This window comes from Hylobates moloch, unplaced genomic scaffold (genome assembly GCF_009828535.3).
Source record: "Hylobates moloch isolate HMO894 unplaced genomic scaffold, HMol_V3 SCAFFOLD_4, whole genome shotgun sequence".
In the NCBI taxonomy this organism is placed as follows: domain Eukaryota; kingdom Metazoa; phylum Chordata; class Mammalia; order Primates; family Hylobatidae; genus Hylobates; species Hylobates moloch.
This window is the reverse complement of record NW_026652279.1, coordinates 61,052,217-61,071,534: the sequence shown is the minus strand read 5'-3', so window position 1 is coordinate 61,071,534 and position 19,318 is coordinate 61,052,217. Positions and strand designations below refer to the sequence as shown.

The window sequence follows — 19,318 nt, the reverse complement described above, 5'->3', positions numbered from 1 at the left end:
ATTTAGATCAACTACTGGTTATAATTTGAGCAGAATTACCAACAAAAAATGTATTACTTATAATTTGTTAACATAGCAATTCTTACAATGTGTTAATAGTCCCAACTAAAATTAAGAATTCTGAGTTGTTACTTGACTCCCATAGAAGGGACTTTGGAACTGTGAATTTTATTCCAAATAAATGTAGTCTTAATATGTTGTTCAGTTAAAAGGATCAACAAGATATTGAGCATCATTAAAAAAACCAAAAGGGATAATGTTACTCTTCTTCATATAAAGCCAGTGCCTGTTACAGGAAGACTATGTGATGTTGCCACAAATGTAACTGGTAAGGAGAAGAATGCTAAAAATCATCAGAGATCGGGAGATATTGCTGTTTGACAACCTAAAAAAATGAAAAAGCATATAATTAAAATCTGTAAAATCATATGCCAATATAATGAAAAGCCGAGTAGACTTTATTATGTAAATATTGAAACATACATAGAATAATCAACTCTTCATGTAGTCATGTGGCTTCAACACTTACCAATATTTTGGCATTCTTTTTTCATCATTTTTCCCCCACTGCACCCCTTTTAATTTGCTGGAGTAGTTTAAATCAAATTATGAACAGCTTATTATACTCAGCTATTTCAGTATGTATGTCTAACTGATAATCTTCTTTTTAATATAACCACCATGCTGTTATTTAACAGTGATTTTTTTTTTATTTTTAGTTGAGACAGGGTGTCACTCTGTTGCCCAGGTTGGAGTGCACTGGCTTGATTACAGCTCACCTGCAACCTCAGCAGTGAATCTTAATGTCAACATGTGTTAGTCTATATTTGAATTTCCTAATTGTTTCAAGATTAGTTTGTTAAATTGACTTGTTCAAATTAGGGGCCTAACAAGGTTCACACTTTGCATTGTTAATGTGTCTTGAGTCGTTTTTTCTAATAGCTATCATCCCTTACATGTTTCTAAAATCAAAACTATGTATATTATCTATTACTGTGTAACTATTATCTGAAAACATAGATGCTTAGACAACAAAAGTTAATTATCTCATACAGTTTTAGACAGATATCCCGGAATGGTTTAGCTGGGTGATTTTGGCTCAGCATCTCTCATGAGGTTGCAGTTAAAAATGGCTGCTGGGGTTATAGTCATCTGAAGCTTAACCAGAGCTGGAGGATTCAGTTCTTTACCATTTGGACTTCTCCATGGGGCTGCTTGGGTGACCTCATGACATGACAGCTTCACCAGAATGAGTAATCAGAAGAGAGCGAGGTAGAAGATACCTGTCTTTTATAGCCTGTCCTCAGAAGTGTCACTGTCATTTCTGCAATATTCTCTTGGTATACAGGTCAGCCCTATTCAGTATGTGAGGGACTACACAAGGGAGCAGATACTCATGTGCTTGTTGCTTATTCTTTGGTCATTTTTGTATTGTGGAGTTAAATCTTTCTAATTTCTAAGAATATAAACGATACCAACCCATTGTCATAAATGCCATACATGTGCAGAAGCCATTGAGGGTCATGATAGAGGTTGGCTATTCCGTGTAATAAATAATTTCCAGAAGTCTTACCATTACTCTTAGCTTCATCTTGTTCTCTTTTTCCCCTTAATTTTTTTAATTACTTTTTACTTTATTCTGTCATTGATTCTTTTTGAAAATATGCATAAAACATAGCTTATATATAGTCATGCACTGTATAACAACCTTTCAGTCAACAGTGGACTGCATATATGATGGTGGTCTCATAAGATAATGGAGCTGAAAAATTTCTATTGCCTAGTGATGTGTAGCCATCATGATGTAGTGCAAGGCATTACTTATGTGTTTGTGGTGATTCTGGTGTAAACAGACTTACTGCCAGTCATATAAAAGTGTAGCTCACATAATTATGGGTAGTACCTAATACTCGATAATGATAATAGGTGACTCTCTTACTCATTTGTGTATTTACTATATTTTTAAATCATTAGAGTGTACTCCTACTTATTTAAAAAAAAAACAAAGCTGTAGAACCAGGCTCAGATACGTCCTTCAGAAGGTATTCCGGAAGAAGGCATTGTTATCATAGGAGATGACAGCTCCATGGATGTTCTTGACCCTGAAAACCTTCCAGTGGGACAGGATATGGAGGTGGAAAATAGTGATATCAATGATCCTGATGCTGTATAGGCCTAGGCTAATGTGTATGTTTGTGTCATAATTTTTTTCTAAATGTTTAAAAAAGTAAAAGAAAATTTAAAATTAAAAGAATAGAAAAATGCTTATAGAATAAGGATATAAAGAATAAATATTTTTGTATAGCAGCACAATGTATTTTAAGCTAAAGTATTAAAAAAGTTAAAAAGTTAAGAAGTTTATAAAGTAAAAACATTACAGTAAGCCAATGTTAATTTATTGAAGAAATGGAATTTTAAAAAATAAATGTAGTATAGCCTAAGTGTATAGCATTTGTAAATCTTTAGTAGTGCACAGTAATGTCCTTGGCATTCACATTCACTCAACACAAGTACCTCACTCGGAGCAGCTTTTAATCCTACAAGCTCCAGTCGTGGTAAGTGCCCTAGACAGGCATACCATTTTTAAATCTTTTTTGCCATATTTTCACTGTACCTTTTTTATGTTTTGATGTGTTTAGATACACAAATAATTACCATGTGTTAGAATTGCCTAAGTATTCAGTACAGGAACATGCTCTACAGGTTTGTAGTCTGCTCTGTACCATATAGCCTAGCTATGTAGTAGGCTATATATATCTAGGTTTGTGTAAGTATACTATATGATGTTTGTACAGTGACACAATTCTCAGAACCTACTCTTGTCATTAAGCAATGCATGACCCTATTTTTTATTACTCAAAACATTGCTCACTATAAACAATGTCTGCATGTTGCTTTCTTCATATATCCTATAGATCTCTCAAGTATGTGAAGAAGTTCATCCTTTTTCTTTTTTTAAACAATTAAACAGACTTCTTAATTAATTTTCAGAATACTGTGACAGTCCCATTTGGACTTGAATGAGGTGGGTTTAAAGTAAGTACCGTAAATCCTCACTTAACATTGTTGATAGGTTCTTGGAAACTGTAACTTTAAGTGAGACGATGTATGAGGAAATCAGTTCATAGGCTAATTGATGTGAGTAAGTTGAGTTCCTACAGCATATTTCTGATCACAAAAATACCCCCAGACTTCTAGATAAAGACTAAAAACAAATGTGAGTTATAGATACATTGAAGAAAGATTAATAAAAACAAATAAGATAATGATTTATGCAGTTATTCCAGTTCAGGGTTGTGGGTGGCCTCCATCAGCTCAGTAGCAAAGTGGGGACCAACCCTGACAGGATGCTATTCCATTGCAGGGTGCACTTGCAACCACACACACACCCATAGTCGCTCAGACTGAGATCATTTAGGCATGCTAAGTAACCTAACATATACATCTTTGGGATGTGGGAGGAAATTGAAGCGCCCACAGAAAACCCACACAGACTTGGGGAGAACGTGCAAACTCCACACAGAACAGTAACCCCAACTGGGAATAATTTTTTTTTTCCTTCTCAGTGTTTTAACGAAACAATGTCGAACAAAAGATGTTATTTGAGGATCTGCTGTAAAAGGAATATTGCGTAGAGATATAATAAACCTCTGAAATTTTTAACTCTAGGGATGTTTTTCAAAATCAATTTATAGCAGTTTATGAAAACATGCAAAAAAAAAAAAGCTTTATGAAGAGTTGTACCCTATAAATTTTTATTGAGGGGAATAACTACGGTTTTGAGCAGGAGTTCCTTACTCATTGATGACCACAGTCTACTGCTACATGGAGCCTTAATCTCAGCCTTTTTCGATGATGCCCAAGTTAATATTTATATTATTTCGTTCATGGGATAATATATGCAAAATGACTTTATAAACTAAAGCTTTGGAGTTATGCCTGAGTTCCAGTGATGGTTCCTAGCTCTTGATGGTTCTAATCTTAGCTATTGACTGCAGGTAAGTTGCTTAATTTTTCTGTATCTGAGATAGGGAGTAGTAATTTGGTTGAATTTTTAAAAATGTGTTTATTGCCTGTTTGCTTATTTTTTTACTGTGGAGTTAAGCCTTCTAATTTTCAAGAAGTAAGAGTTCATTGTTATGTGCTATACATATTTATTCCCCTTGATTATATTTCTGTACCTACTTACCTTTTTATTTTAGATTCTGGTCACTTCTATTCCGAAAGTTAGTTATGAAGTACAATCCAGGATTAAGGTGACATCTAAATTTGGTTAATTTCTGTGCTACCTTTTATGCTATTAGTCTAAATCATTAAGAAAGCATTTAAGAAACTTTTGTGAGCGTTTCTGTTTTTTTTCTTGTCATATTTGGGAATAGGATCAATAGCTTAAAATAGTTGAGCTGATTTTTATTTTTATTCTGTTTTTATTATAAAGAAACATTTGCTAGGAAATAAGCTGGATATAAACATAGTTGTATCTCCTTTAGTGCTACCCAGTGGGCAGCACTTAGACACATTTAGGGCTGAGCAGCTAGTATAATAGAGTGGGCTCCGTCTCATTTTCTAAGCCTGTGAGTCCTAGCTGCCTACTGCAGCTCGATTTGAGTGGCAGTTGATATAATGTCTTTTTTTTTCTCACTTCTGCAGTAAGTATCTGGTTTGCTCATAGTCTTTTGATTAATAGGTAGTTTGAATATTTTTCGAAGAATCAGCCAACGTGATTATTTTAAAGATTTAAATACCAGATAGATATTAAAATGCAAGATTATTGCTGCTAGATAATACATCTAGTTAAATCAACCATTGTGAAACAATTGAGAAGTAGAGATAATAAAGACAAACCAATAAATCTTTGCTTGAAAAATCACAGGTATGGCAACAGATTGTGAGGACAGAAAAATAAAAAGTAAAAAGAAAAATCATAGGTAATAAGTGTCTAAAAGGTTTCTTCATAGGAACAGTGATTGTTGACCCCAAATAGGACACCCATGTTCAGAACACATCACCATTGTTAAAAAGGTCTGCCATTATTAAATAGTGCAGTGAAGAGTGAAGAACCCTTTAGGCTTTATTAGAGTCCACATTATTGGCGAAAGATGTTGGATATTCATAGAAAATCAAACTTGACAAATTCCAAAAGTGTCTTTCAGCTCTGGAACAAAAGATGTCATGTAGTTCCTTGCTACCAAAGAGTTTGTTCATATGGTAATAGAGGCCCAAACCTTTAGAGGGCAAATACAGTGCTTTAGGAAGGGACTTAGATGATATAAATGGTATTTGTCCCTTTTCTCATTTTTATTTACTGATTTTCAACTCACTTGGCTTTTTAATGAACATTAGCGTTACTTATCTGTTGGCAGCTGGGTTGGAAAACATTTGTTTTTCTAGACTTTATGAAATGGTAGCCACTGGTGTTGCACTTAGTGTTTATTGCCAGTGAGTTCTCTGCAGTTAATCCACAGCAGAGGAATCACACTTCTAAAATGGTTCATTCTCTTCTTCATAGACATTTAAAGTTAAACAAATACTTTCTTGTATATTGTTACTCTGTTTGGATGGGGAGAGAATGTATATGTAGCTTAAAAATATTTCTCTTTGCCACATTAGACATGCCTTTTTTTCCTTGTGTGTGTGTGTGTGTTTTTTTTTTTCAGGTCAGATGTACCAACAGTACCAGCAACAGGCCGGCTATGGTGCGCAGCAGCCGCAGGCTCCACCTCAGCAGCCTCAACAGTATGGTATTCAGTATTCAGGTGAGCAGGTGTTGAAAGGGAGTTGGCTCATGGTTTTTGTTTCTATACTCATTAAACTTTAAGCTCTTCTTAATTCCTTGATTTGTAGTACATTGATGTAATAGGTATTAAGTTTTTATTAGGGGAAACATTGTTTTATTTTTAAATATTTTATGTTAATATTATAAATCAACATTTCAGTTTTCTGGTGGGCAGATAAAACTTACAGTAGATGATTCTGCAGTAACTTGTCATATAAAAAGTTTTTAATACGGAGCTGTCTTACTAACGTGATCAGTTTGTCTTAGGCAACTTAGTGCAAGTTTTCCCCCTTCCCTCCACCTCTCCATTTATATGTAACACGTAATTCCAGTGTACTCTTAGTACCTGTAGAAGTATGAACAGTTTACTCGTACATGGAAAGGTGATCTTATTGAAAAGCTAAATTAAGCTACTTAGATTTTAAAATCTCTTCCAGGTATGTAGGAATACCAGAAACAGGCCATAAAAATAAAATTGTATAAAATGTAATTCAGGCAACTAAGAACATTGTTTAGTTGTTTTAAATAAGCATCCTGAGTATTTTGTTTCTATTTTACCATCTGTCCACTGAAGATTATATGTATTTAAGTATGATAAATATTATTAATGTAACTTTGGCTATAATTCCAGGATTTTTTACAGTTATGTCAGAGAGTTTGTGTCCAACTCCTGTTTTACAGCCAGACTGAAGTATCAGAATTTCAACTGTAATTAGAAATAATTTATGCAAGTTGAATCTAGCCTAAATTCTATTTTATAGAGTTTTGTGGTATCAGCTAGAGCAGGAGTCAGTAAAGTATAGCCTACAGGCCAAATCTGGACTGTTGCCTGTTTTTTTGAATAAAGTTTTATTGGAACACACTTCTACTTTTATATTCTCTACTGCTACTTGGGCACTAGAATGGCAGAGTTGAGTAGTTGCAACAGAAGACCATGTGGCCCACAAAGCCTAAAATATTTACTATCTGGCTCTTTACAGAAAAGTTTGCTGACTCCTGACCTAGACCATAACATTCTGTCATTAATTAACATTTGAAATATTTTAACACAATTTTATTTAGATTGTATTTGCTGTAGAGTGACAACTTGTAGCTACTTGTTTTTAATTGTATAAAATACATAGAACTTAAGTTTGGATTATATCAGGAGAAAGGTTATTTTTAGGATGCAGTTCTTTTAAAAAAAAAATCAGTGTTACAAACTATGTTATTTATAGAAAGAATAGCAGAGCTGAAGAGATTTAGTCGTCATTTAGTCTCAGGATTTCGGTTCTCACTATGCTTTAGAATCACCTGGGGGAGGCTATGTGTGGGGGGGGGGCCCATTCCCAGAGATTTTGAATTTCATTTGATTGGGTGTGGGACTCAGGCTTTTACATTTTATAAATGAGGCAACTAGTTTTCAAAGAGATTGTGACTTGTCAAAGCACATAGAACCATTCAGTAGAGGGAGCTGGATCAGTTCAGTATTTCCCTGTATCATTCTGCATTCTACAACCTAGACTGGAGTTGGCAGACTTATTCCATAAAAGGCTAGATGTCCTGTGTATTTAAAAAAAAAAAGAAACCCACATAATTTCCGTATTTCCTTTTTTTTTTTTTTTTGCTATTTCTGATGTTCTTCACCTAAAGTTACTTATTATTTTGGAGGGACGGAAGGGAGACTATATATATATATATACACACACACACACACACGATAGAAGCATTGCCACATTATGTTCAACAGACTGGTGGGCTGCTAATGAAATCTTCAGCCCGTAGGGTTATTCCCTCCTCTAAGCAATAATTAAGGATGAGATTACTTCCAGGCCCAGTTAAAAAAAAAATTCAGATTTCAGGTGCCAGGATGAAAAGGCATTTTTCTTTTTTCTCACAGTCTTAAAATGAATAGGCATTTTCAGTATAAAGCTGAATCCGTCTGTTTCTCCAAAACCTTATAGTGAAAATTTAAGTTTTATATAGAGGACAGGAGAAATTGTGTGACATTCAGAATTTTTTATGAGTTGGTTTCAGGTCAGTATTTAGATGCTACCGTGGGTTAATGCATTAAAGATACTTGATTTACTTATTAAGAACTAAGCTTGCTCTTAATAAATTTAGTCAGGGTCTTCACTCTGAGTAAAATTTAGTTTTTTCAAATTATTATCTTTGTATTTCTGATCCTACTAGTCTATTAACTTGAATTTGATTGAGAGATATGGAAATAGTCAACTAAATACTCTGCTTGGAGACTAAGAGGTGGTGGTGGTAACATTGGACCATCTTTGACACTGTTGGTTTGCCAGTTTCCCTCTGACCTTTTCCAGTTTTGTTCATGGACTATGTCATAAAGGTTTCTTTCATGAGTAAATTTTGAACCCAGGTTCAAGGTGAGTTCAGAATATACTCAAATTCATTCAATCCTTTTTTTTTTTAATGCAGGGTTGTACATATTTTAATAATTTTCTTATGTATCTGGTATTTAATGCTGACAGGATTCCAGTCAATGGAGAGGTTTCATTGCAAGTAGCTGCAGGTGTGTTTCATGGTAGAGATAAAAGTTTTCAGTGAAGCAGACTTTCGTTGTAAAAAAAATTACATCCTAGTAAATAATGAATATAGATGTTGCTTTTTATGGGGCAATATGGTATGCTTTTTATGTGTTATGCTGTACTGCTAAGTAAAAATTTTGAGTTGTAAAGGCAAAAAACATCAGATACCAAATCTAAAAGGAATGAAAGATTTTAAAGATTGTGAAAATGGTACTTTGTATTTATTCGCAAAATTTAAAGCACCTAATTAGTACAAGATGTATTTATAGTATTATTTCATATAAAAATGTTCATTCTCCGCAACGTGTTTTTATTTGATACTGTTAAGTAGGTCTCCCCTGAAAACCTGGTTAATGACTTATTTAGCTTTCCCATTTTTGGTCTTCCTAGAAAGTATAATAATTCTTTCATTTATCATTTGAGCATCTGTTCTAGGAATTATGCTGTGGCAGGAATTTGCTCTCAGGGATTATGTCTCAGAGGGTTTAAAAAATTGTAGAGAATGCCTCTTTGATAACTACTTGGTCTTGAAATATTATGTGATGGAGTCTACCACTCTGCTTGTTACGTACATATTTATTAAATTTCTCACCATTTTTGGTCCACCTAACAGTAAGACTAATTCTTTGGAAAAGTAGTTTTACTAAAAGATAAGATACATGTTATTTATTTTGCCTTTTCAGCAAGCTATAGTCAGCAGACTGGACCCCAACAACCTCAGCAGTTCCAGGGATATGGCCAGCAACCAACTTCCCAGGCACCAGCTCCTGCCTTTTCTGGTCAGCCTCAACAACTGCCTGCTCAGCCGCCACAGCAGTACCAGGCGAGCAATTATCCTGCACAAACTTACACTGCCCAAACTTCTCAGCCTACTAATTATACTGTGGCTCCTGCCTCTCAACCTGGAATGGCTCCAAGCCAACCTGGGGCCTATCAACCAAGACCAGGTTTTACTTCACTTCCTGGAAGTACCATGACCCCTCCTCCAAGTGGGCCTAATCCTTATGCGCGTAACCGTCCTCCCTTTGGTCAGGGCTATACCCAACCTGGACCTGGTTATCGATAAGGAGGCTCCTCTACACCAATTAATGTAGCTGCTAGCTATTGGCCTCCCAAAAGACTCCAGTACTATTTTAATTTGTATTGAAGTTCAGAAATTTAAAAAGCAGAGCATTTTTTATGATATCATTGTGCTGTTAATTGAAAGTATAATTTGCTGGAACACAAAGACCAAAATGAAAGTGTTTTCCTCCCTGCTTAAAAATGTAGCAGCTTCTTAGTTACTTTGGAACACTACTCTTACATGTATAAAGTGATTGATTGACTTTCTAGCTTCCCTTGTCCGGAGGATATTAAAATGCTAGGGTGAGGTTTAGCCATCTTACTTGGCTTTTTACTCTTAACATGATGTACTAAAGTAGAGCCCTTTGAGAATACAAGATAGATATTATGTATAAAATGTAACACTGATAGGTTAATAAAGATGATTGAATCCATTAGTGGTCTTGAAATTTTAATTTAGTCATTAACATTATATGAAAAAAGGAACAATTTTTCAGAAGTCCTTATTGGTGTTTGGTCTTAAAATGTTTGTTTATACTTCATTTAAACTAACTTACAGATTTCCATTCGGAGAAAACAGTACAATTTGGTTTTTGTCTTTCCTTTGAAAAAAATGCATTTGGTAATCGTTGGTTTAAAATGAACTTTATTACTTCATAGGATGAACGGTTAATTAATTTAGGACATAAACAATAGATATAATGGGGGTTGGTAGAGCCTGGATAACTTTGTGATTTTCCTTCTAGATAAAAGGTATAGTTAACATACTGATGAACCATTCAGAAATAACAAAAACTCAGTCTTAAAAAAAACTACATCTCTTTATTGCAGAATTTATACTTGTTTGAAAAATACAAAATGTAGCATTGATAAGATTGAAGCATGTTGAAAGGTAAGTAAGTACAGGGAAAGGTCCTTTCAGAATGACTGCGACAGTGCAGCAAGGATTCCCATTCCCCGCCTAAAGGACAATACCTTTTTAATAGAAATGAGTCCAATTCTTATTACAGATTGAATTAAACAGTTACAAAGCCATTCTCTGATACATTCATTCATAGAGGTCTTAATGTATAAATACATAGTAAATATCCTATAAAATGGTAGGCGATATCTCATCGTGCATTATCTTTTTGTGCTCAGACTTCACATTCAGTCTCTACATACAGCTTGATTAGAATCATAAAAACAATATGAAGACGACTGCATAAAGGGATAGTTTGACAAAGCATATTCAGATACTGTAACATTTATGGTGGGTAAAAATGTATCTTTTGAAACAATGTATTAGACTCCATTTTTAGCTGAAATGAAATTTACTGATTCAATCTTTTAAAGAATTTGTGTATGTTTAAAGGAAATGTATATTAGCATGAATGTGTAACTATTAAACTCCTCTGCAAAACTATTTAGCTGTTGCTAAAAAAATTGGAAGTTTAAATATAAATGTGAAAATTCGGACCTTTTTTCCCCAGATATATATGCTGAAGATAATTTGATCCAATAAGTTAAACTAAGTAGAGATTTATGGAATTAACTCGTCAATAGGAAGAGTACACATCAATAAAAGTAAATAGTTTTAAAAAGTATATACCTTTTTTGATGTTAATTTTGTTATAAAAGTATCTCAAAACATCATTACAACAGTGTGATAAATAATATACAAACGATCTCTTAAAATACCATGAATAGGGAGCCAGCTTCCCCAAAAATGTTATTCTGTTAACATCAATATCTTGCTTTCTTAAAATGACTTTGTAAAACCTGATAAATACTCTCAGCAATCTTTTCTAATAATAAACATCTAGTATTGCTATTAATTAGATTGTAGACTTTTATACATAGTAAACAAAATAAATGAATGTGACATAGTATTTTCAATGATTTTTGTTTGCCATGATGAAACAGAAGGTAACTTTGTGTAGCATCTACCATTTTCCAGGAATTGTAGTCCCACATTCATACCACTGAACATAATTGATTTGGGTGTGACCACCTATTTCTCCAAATTGGACAGGTTCCTGGCGAACTGCTCTGAAATAACCTGAGGGAGAAAATAGTTTCATTTTAATAGCTGCTGTATTATATTTCTGCCCTCATAGCTCCATAGATTGAAGGATGTCGTTGAATAGCTGAAGGCCAATCTTAGTGAAGCGAGGTAATTTAGAAAACTGAAAGCAAGAAGCTCTGGTCTTTTTTCCTGAGGTGTAGTCATGGTTGGCTAAAATGGGCACCTGAAAAATTGTTGACATTTGCCGTGTCAAGTTAGGAGGGGATGGTTGGTAGTGACAGTTTCACTGCCCATTAATGTGATCACAAAACTTAGTAGGTCATCTTTCAGTATTGTTGGTATTTTTAAGTGCCCGTGAACAAAATGTGTTACTGAAAAATCGAATCAAATAGTTTATTTAGAGACCTCCAGGTGATTCCGGACTAATAGGAACAATTAATTTACCCCCTTCTGCACTGCTTAGACAAGGATTAATTTTCAGTCTTATTCAGTCCTCATTACACAGCTTGGTGCCAGTGGGTCTTTAGCAGTTTACAGAGGTTATTCATTTCCCACAGAATTATTCTATTTTAATCATATTTATACAGTTACTTGCAAGGTAAGTACTATTTTTTCCATTTATGGTAGCAGTAGTTAAAAAATTTTTTTTTTCTTAAGGAAATAAAGATAATGCAAGTACACTCAGTATGACAAAACCCATAACATTAATAAATGAGTGATTTAAGTTTGGGAAACTGCTTTTTTATAGCTGTTTTTGCAAGTTTAGATTTTCTTGAAGCAGAATGCATTTATATTATGTCTGTAATTTCCCTTGGCTCCAAGTTTCTAAGCTGAGAAACTTACATTGAAGTCTTCATTTTTTCCTAGATATGTGATATGTGGAGCAGTAGTACTATAGAATTCTTTTTAAACTGATTGCTTTCCTCAGCTTGATTTCTTTCTGGGTTAACCTGTAAAACTCTGTTGCTTACTAGGAGGATCAGAAAACATACCTTCTTTGATTGGTAACTGGTCAGAAGTGAGTTGCTGCCCAGTGCGTCCATCTAAAAATGAATCCACAAACTGGCAGTGATCTTCCCCATGGCCCCTCTGATCACCTATGTTGTAAAATTTTCCTGAAGAACCAGAAATTAAAAGGATAAAGTTTACTTTCTTATTTTGAAATGTGACAATTTTGAAGTCATTACTGTTTTTGTACCTTCTCCCCTCATTCTCTGTTACCCTAGTTCAAACCAACAATGACTCTTGCCTACCTGTATTCTTCCTCCCCTCCCTTTATCAGGGATTAGTGATCTTTTAAAAATGTATGTCAGATAATGTTTGTTCTCTCCATAAATTTCTCCAGCAGTCTCCCATTATACTCAGAATCAAATCCAAAGTTCTTACCTGATTTCAGAGCTCCACATGATTTCACACCTGCCTGCCCCTCCACTTACTGAGTCTGGGCCATACTGGTGGAACTGGCAGGTGTATTCTGCCTTAGGCCTTTGACCTTCTCTTTCCTCTAGACCTTTGTGTGGTTAGTTCCTTCTCAATTTTCTCCTTAGCTAGTGCTAACCTTTTAGAGAGGCCTTCACCTTTTTGAAAATGTTCTTTAAAGTACCTCTATGAAATGTTCACTTATTTATGTGTTGTCTATCTCTTCTTACTAAGGAAAGGAAGGAGAGGTAAGCTATAGGAAAGTAAGAAATATCTTTTATGCTGCTTTGTGTTCAGCACTTAGAAGAGTTGAATGACTGAAAAAATACCTACTTTTTAATGTTAGGGCCAGGCCTATTCATTAAAAATTTTTACTCTGTAAATATAGAAAATTATAACCTATTGGGCATGGAGCAGGGGGTTATAGCTCTTCTAGCATCTTGAAGATGTTATATTCGTTCTATGGTTATTGTTAGATTTAGTCACTTTATTGTCAATAGGCTTTTTATCCCTGGATGGTTGTAAGAAAATGGAGTTTGACCATGGTTAGTGAATGTACATTCCAGTTTGCCATGATGGCACTGTTTTATAATTGCATTTTTATTATTTACCTTCTAATAGCATGTCTTAAATTCTTGCTTTCTAGGAATGATAACCGTTTCCGTAACATTTTGCTCAGAGGAAAACTTGTGTTTACAGCACCCATTAGTGCCTGAACCTCTTAAGAAAAGGCCAAGTTGTACAATGCTGCAAAACATTCCCATAAGTTAAGGGCTGAAAACAGAGCTGGTAGCTCTGCTTACCTGTGAGGGAGTCGCTCAAGTAAATCTTGTATCTGAGAGAGTTGCACAGCTGCACTCCTACAAATTTTTTATACCATGTCCTTTTAACATATTGTTTGCCCTTACACTCTGAGTAAGAGTCTGAATTAAAGGGTCTTTCCGTCCAGATGGCATCTCTTCCTGCTACATAAGGAAAACAGTTTGAGTTTAGTATCTGACTCTTGGGTCAGATACTTTGAGAAATCAGTTTACAAAATTTGTCATCTTGCTGATCCCTTTTTTTTCCCCCATGCTAAATACTGGAGCCAAAAATATTAGAAGGATTTAAACAAGTAAACCCCAGAATAAGTTTCTGTCAATAGATAAATCTGAGAGCAGTATGTTAAGGTGTTTAGGTGTTGAATAGCCTCTGCAGAGCTAGATGTAGACAGTGTCATTTAGGAGCAAATTTAGGTTTCTTTTTTGTAGCATGTTATAAAATTTAGACAACTGCTTTAGTATGACGTGTTATTAAAAGTGGCAATGAGGGTGTTATATCTTTTTTTTTTTTTTTTTTGAGACAGGATCTCACTCCGTTGCCCAAGCTGGATCATGGCTCACTGTACCATTAACCTCCTGGGCTCAAGCGAACATCCCACCTCAGCCTCCCAAATAGCTAGGACCACAGGTGTGCATCATCATGCCTAGCTGATTTTTTATTTTTAAATTTTTTGTAGAGAAGGAGTCTCATTACGTTGCCAGGCTGGTCTCCAGCAATCCTCCCACCTCAGCCTCTCAAGAGTGCTGGGATTACACTGGCTATTTTATTAAACAGTAATAAGCCTGGTGCATGAGTGAAAGCAAATTTCAAAATGTCCAACTTGTTCCCAGAACATCATGGGTCCTCAGTGTTGTACAGTGTGTAGGTAAACATTCACACCTGTTTGGTATTATAAGAAGACTAAGTGGAAAAACGCAAAATCATGATTCATTGAATAAATTTAGAAAAGCATGTAGTTGTGTCTCATTGAGACAGGTACTTACCAGAAACTGGCTCACTCACTCTTGGGTCCGCTGAGGAGAAATAAATACAAAAGTCAGACCTTACTAGGTAAAACCCCAACATTCCAGTGGCATGGTGAAGATGATGGGTGCTTACACTTGTTAAGAAGTCTTATTTGCAAAATGGTACTCTTTTGCTAAGGATTGAATTTGAAAGTTTGCTTTGTTTTGGAAATTGTTCTTGATTGAATAATCTCCTGCCTGGTAGGTATTCAGCTGTATCTGTTACATGTAATTTGAGTAGTTACGAACATTTGTCGCTGTTCCAGCTTTCACTTGAATTTCAAAAGCTGCTGCTTTTAGTTTGATAGAAACACTTCATGGTAAAAATCACCAAGATGCCATGAACTACCGTTGATATAAAAATTATGCAAATATTAATACTGTATGTGCAGATGTATCTCATTAAGGAACTGGAGCTTGTAAGGTCTAATTGGGAAGTTTCACAGCTGTTATTAAACTATCATGGGTTCCCTTTGTGGATGTACTCACTGGTATTTTCATTCTAGGCATACAGGGGAGGATTCATTCACTAGCTTTTTGGAAGAGTATAGATTCATTATGCTTTTTAAATTAAACTGATGTGTCTTTAAGTGAGGAAAAATATGAATGGTGTTTCTCTAAACCTTCATCAATTTGCTTTTTCCCACAAATGGGTTTTTAGAAATTCAAGAAACAGTACATGTAGTGGGTTTCAAACAAGCTTCCTACGCAAAACATTGCTCCACTGTGGCCCTTTTACATCCTTTTTGGGAATTACTGTTGATGTAATTACCTGATTCAGTACTGAATGCCACTGTGTTGCTGACCGGGCCTTCACCAAGCGGGTTTTTGGGTTTCACCTGGAATTCATAACTGTTAAGGGGAAAATAAAAAAATACTTAGACATTCTTGAGGGCTAGGAGGCAACATTCCCCTGTTATACAGACATCCACTATACTGACATCCCTTTGAAATTATGACAGTGAATGGTAACATATGTTCCAGAAGTAGGTTGAGGAAAGAAAAATGATTTCTTAGTTTTACTATCTGAACAGCTTGTCTAATGTTTGAGTAAGCATTAAGTTGATAAAAAAGATGGTTGTCTTTAAAAATCTCCAAATTACTACAAATGACTTGGCAGGTTAATAGACATATAAGAAAGTGGTATATGGTAGAAAAAGGCTAATTCCAGTAACAAGGAGCCTGTTTCTTTAAGATGTTTCAGCTACTTCCTGGGGCCAAGAAGTGGCAAGATTCCATTTTATTTTCTGTTATCCCAACTCTGAGTATAACCCTGGACTTAGGCCATCTTCCTCACTGTGGGGTTTGAACTACTTATGTCAGAATCACATCATAGGGTGGCAGTGGTGAAAGTGTGTTAAACTGCAAATTTCTTGTCCTAATCTAGGTATTGAAGCAATTTTTGAGGAGATTCAGGTAAGAATTTATAACTTCCATAGGTAAGTCGTGTGCCCACTGATGTTTGAGAACTACTAGACTAAGCTATAGTTAGTCTATTTAACTGTAGACTAAGATATGGGAATAGATACACATAAATGTTTCTTTGCAAGGACTTCCTAGTTGTATCGCCTGGAACTTGGGTCTTCTGTGGATCACAGGATGCTATGATGTCTCCAGAAACGAGGCATGGTAATGTTGCCTTATGAAGAGCAGGAACACAAACATAGACATTTCTCTCCTTCCATGCCCCAAATTCATATCGGCCAGTCCCTTAACCTTTTGTAAAACAAAACCCCCAAACAACCCTAGGTCCCTTAGAATTATAAGTTCCTTTGATTGTATCCTTAAGAATTATTCATCATATTATTGTGCAGTATTAGCAATTTTTATTCATAAAATGTGTAAGCAAAGCAAATCCTTTAAAGAAATGTAAACAGTAAAGCAATTTGCCATTTGCCTGAAATTAAGATTTCCTTTCAGCAGCAAGTGGACTTGGCAGTGAAAGAACATTGAATTCAAAAGTCAACCTGCGTCAGCTGATAATATTTTGAGAGTTTCAGATTTGCTCAAGGCTTTTGGGAGATAAATTTCATCTTTGAGAAGTTTATAATTAAATAAGAATGCAGAACGCACAAAAGATAGATATTTTATAAACAAGTGAAAAACAAGGTTGACCGCTGTCAGTTTGGTACGGATGGTACTAAAAGTGAGCAGGAAAAAAATTTGAGTCAGTTTCTTGATCACTGAGGTATTGCATAACACTCCTAGTATCTAGTCTAAGACAACAGATTCTAGTGCTACAACAATGGCAACCATTTTCTGAATGCTTACTATGTATCAGATGCATTAGTCATTCTACATATATAAAGCAATACAACACATGCAAACCCTGATGAGATAAATCTTATCCTAATTTTCAGCTGAGAGCAATTGAGGCTCAAAACACTTGTACTGTTACTGTTTGTGCTTTTCAAAACTTTAAAACTGGCCGGGTGCGGTGGCTCACGCCTGTAATCCCAGCACTTTGGGAGGCTGAGGCAGGCGGATCACATGAGGTCTCGAGTTTGAGACCAGCCAGACCAACATGGAGAAACCCCGTCTCTACTAAAAATACAAAAATTAGCCGGGCATGGTGGCACATGCCTTTGTCATTGTCATTTGCAATGAGAGATTGTTGATACAAAAACACCTTTGTCATCTACAGAAATCACACACATAGGGGGTATTTTCACATGAAATATTTTCCAGAGATTAAATTTTTGCTAAGAGGCCTAAAAACAAAACAAAACAAAAAAGCCCATGGATCTATAGTGAACTGAAAATGGAAAAAAAGAAATCATAGCCATCTGGACTTTGATTCAAATGGGCAGTGCATTCCACATTTGTTCCAGGCCATTGCCAAAAGCCCTGTGCTTTGGCCAAGTCTGATTGCTGGAATTGTCTCCATGTCTTTTTATTTCACAGTTATGTACACTTAAGCTCCATTTTTAGCATGCCACAAATACAAGCTACTTTTTTGGGGTCTTTTTTTTTTTTTTGGCCAATATTTTGTGATATTCGACAAGTTTCAAGGAAATTATTTTGCACTAAATTTAATTAACATGGGAACTGAAAGGCACGTTTTTGTTTTGGTCTGATTAAACCCTATATAACAAAATTTATTTGTGTTGGTAAAAATTTTTTCTGAAGAAGCACATTTTGTCACAGATGAATGACATCATAGGTCTAAGAGAAATGTCTCATAATATTGATTGTACATAGAAAATAAAATTTAAAGTTTCAGGGAACAGTTATTTGAAGTAAGAAACTTCAAATAGAAGTTTTGGAAGATAAAGTTGAGGACATTTTACAAATACTAGAACAAAAAGTCAAAGAGTTGAAAAAATGAGAGAAAAGAAAGTTGGAGAATTATTCCGGAGAATATAGTACCCAACTAGTAGGAATTCTAGAAGAGAGAAAGGAAAGGAGATAGAATATTATCCTAGGAATTGTGTAATAAATTTCCCAGTACTGAAAGACAGGAGTTTCCAGATTGAAAAGACCTACTCTGCCCAGCAAAATGAATAAAAGAAAAAGGACTAGAACACATGAGTTACAAAATCTCAGAGTACTGGGGTGATAAAGACAAGTCCTCAAAACTGAGAAGAAAATAGGTCCCATTCAAGGGATCCAGAATCAGGATGACATTTGACTTTAACAGTAACACTGGAAGTTAGAAAACAATAGAACAATTCCTTCAAAAGTCTTCATTATATCCTAATATGTCCAGCTAAAGAATAGTATCAAAGTAAAGCAAATTTTAAAACATGTAAGGACTCAAAAATAATGCCTTTTACAACTTTTCCTTAAGATTTATTTAGTGCTACAAAGTAATGGAGTAAACAAGGAAGAAGTCTTGTGATGCAGGAATTAGGGGATTCAAAACAGAGAGGCAAAAGATGTATAGGAATTCCAAAAGAGATGTTGCCATTAAAAACATACAACAAATAGAACAAAGAAATGACTGGAGTATTTGAGCATCTTGTGAAAAGGTCAGTCTAGACATATGGATTTAATTGACAGAAGAAATGGACAAAATGATAAAAAAAATTTGCATCTGGGGAACCAAATTTAGCAATAGGGAAGAGATGCTTTTGTGGTAATTTAATTTTAAAAGAGTGTACATACATTTCTGATGAAAAAGAACTGTAAGACCTACCACATCAAAATGAATATCTAAATGGAATGCAGTCCAGATGACAAATGCAGTCAAACCTTTTGGCCCCATCTAGGACAAGTCAGGTAAACAAAGCCTCACAGAATGCCATGCCTGGTTCTACCTGGGTAGGTGTAAATCCCCAAAGAAAAAACAATCTTCCCTGCACATCCCCATCAGGAGGCAGCATGATCCAGGGGGCGTTAAAAACAAACATGGGTTCTAGAACCAGAAAGATTCACAGCTCATTGATGTGTGACTTTAAGGTAACTTAACCTCTCCGAGCTTCAGTTTACTCATACATAAAAATGAGGATAATGCTATTTGTGAGGATACTATTCATTATAGTAATTATAACTTCACGGGGGGTATAAAAGCATCTGTGAGGATTAAATGAGAATGCATGTAAAAGCAAAGTGCCTGACACATAGTAGTTGTAAGTATTCACTAGGATCATATTTGTGTCTCTAGATGATTTTTTAAAAGAGTTTCTATTACTGGGGAATTTGACAAACACTGCCATAGAAATCTCAAGGCAGAACTCTTCTATGGCCACAC

At 35.1% G+C, this 19,318-nt stretch overlaps 2 protein-coding genes across 12 annotated transcripts in view; one reads left to right on the top strand and one right to left on the bottom strand.

Moving 5' to 3' along the window:
* Positions 1-9,809, top strand: part of TFG (trafficking from ER to golgi regulator) — a 40,513-nt gene extending 30,704 nt beyond the window's left edge. For 4 of the 5 annotated variants that reach the window (XM_032150301.2, XM_032150303.2, XM_032150302.2 and 1 more), the window contains exons 7-8: positions 5,658-5,756; positions 8,994-9,809. In XM_032150301.2, coding sequence (XP_032006192.1) covers positions 5,658-5,756; positions 8,994-9,376 — 482 coding nt within the window. In that variant the 3' untranslated portion in view covers positions 9,377-9,809. Of the gene's footprint in view, positions 1-5,657; positions 5,757-8,253; positions 8,295-8,993 lie in introns of all 5 variants that reach the window. The other variant, XM_032150306.2, reaches the window with a different exon arrangement.
* A 1,207-nt stretch (positions 9,810-11,016) lies between these two features.
* Positions 11,017-19,318, bottom strand: part of ABI3BP (ABI family member 3 binding protein) — a 248,619-nt gene continuing 240,317 nt past the window's right edge. For all 7 annotated transcript variants that reach the window (XM_032150299.2, XM_058437575.1, XM_058437574.1 and 4 more), the window contains 5 exons: positions 15,398-15,477; positions 14,605-14,634; positions 13,603-13,764; positions 12,373-12,495; positions 11,017-11,413 (listed from right to left, as the gene is read on the bottom strand). In XM_032150299.2, the coding sequence (XP_032006190.1) occupies positions 11,298-11,413; positions 12,373-12,495; positions 13,603-13,764; positions 14,605-14,634; positions 15,398-15,477 (511 nt within the window). In that variant the 3' untranslated portion in view covers positions 11,017-11,297. The remainder of the gene's footprint in view (positions 11,414-12,372; positions 12,496-13,602; positions 13,765-14,604; positions 14,635-15,397; positions 15,478-19,318) is intronic.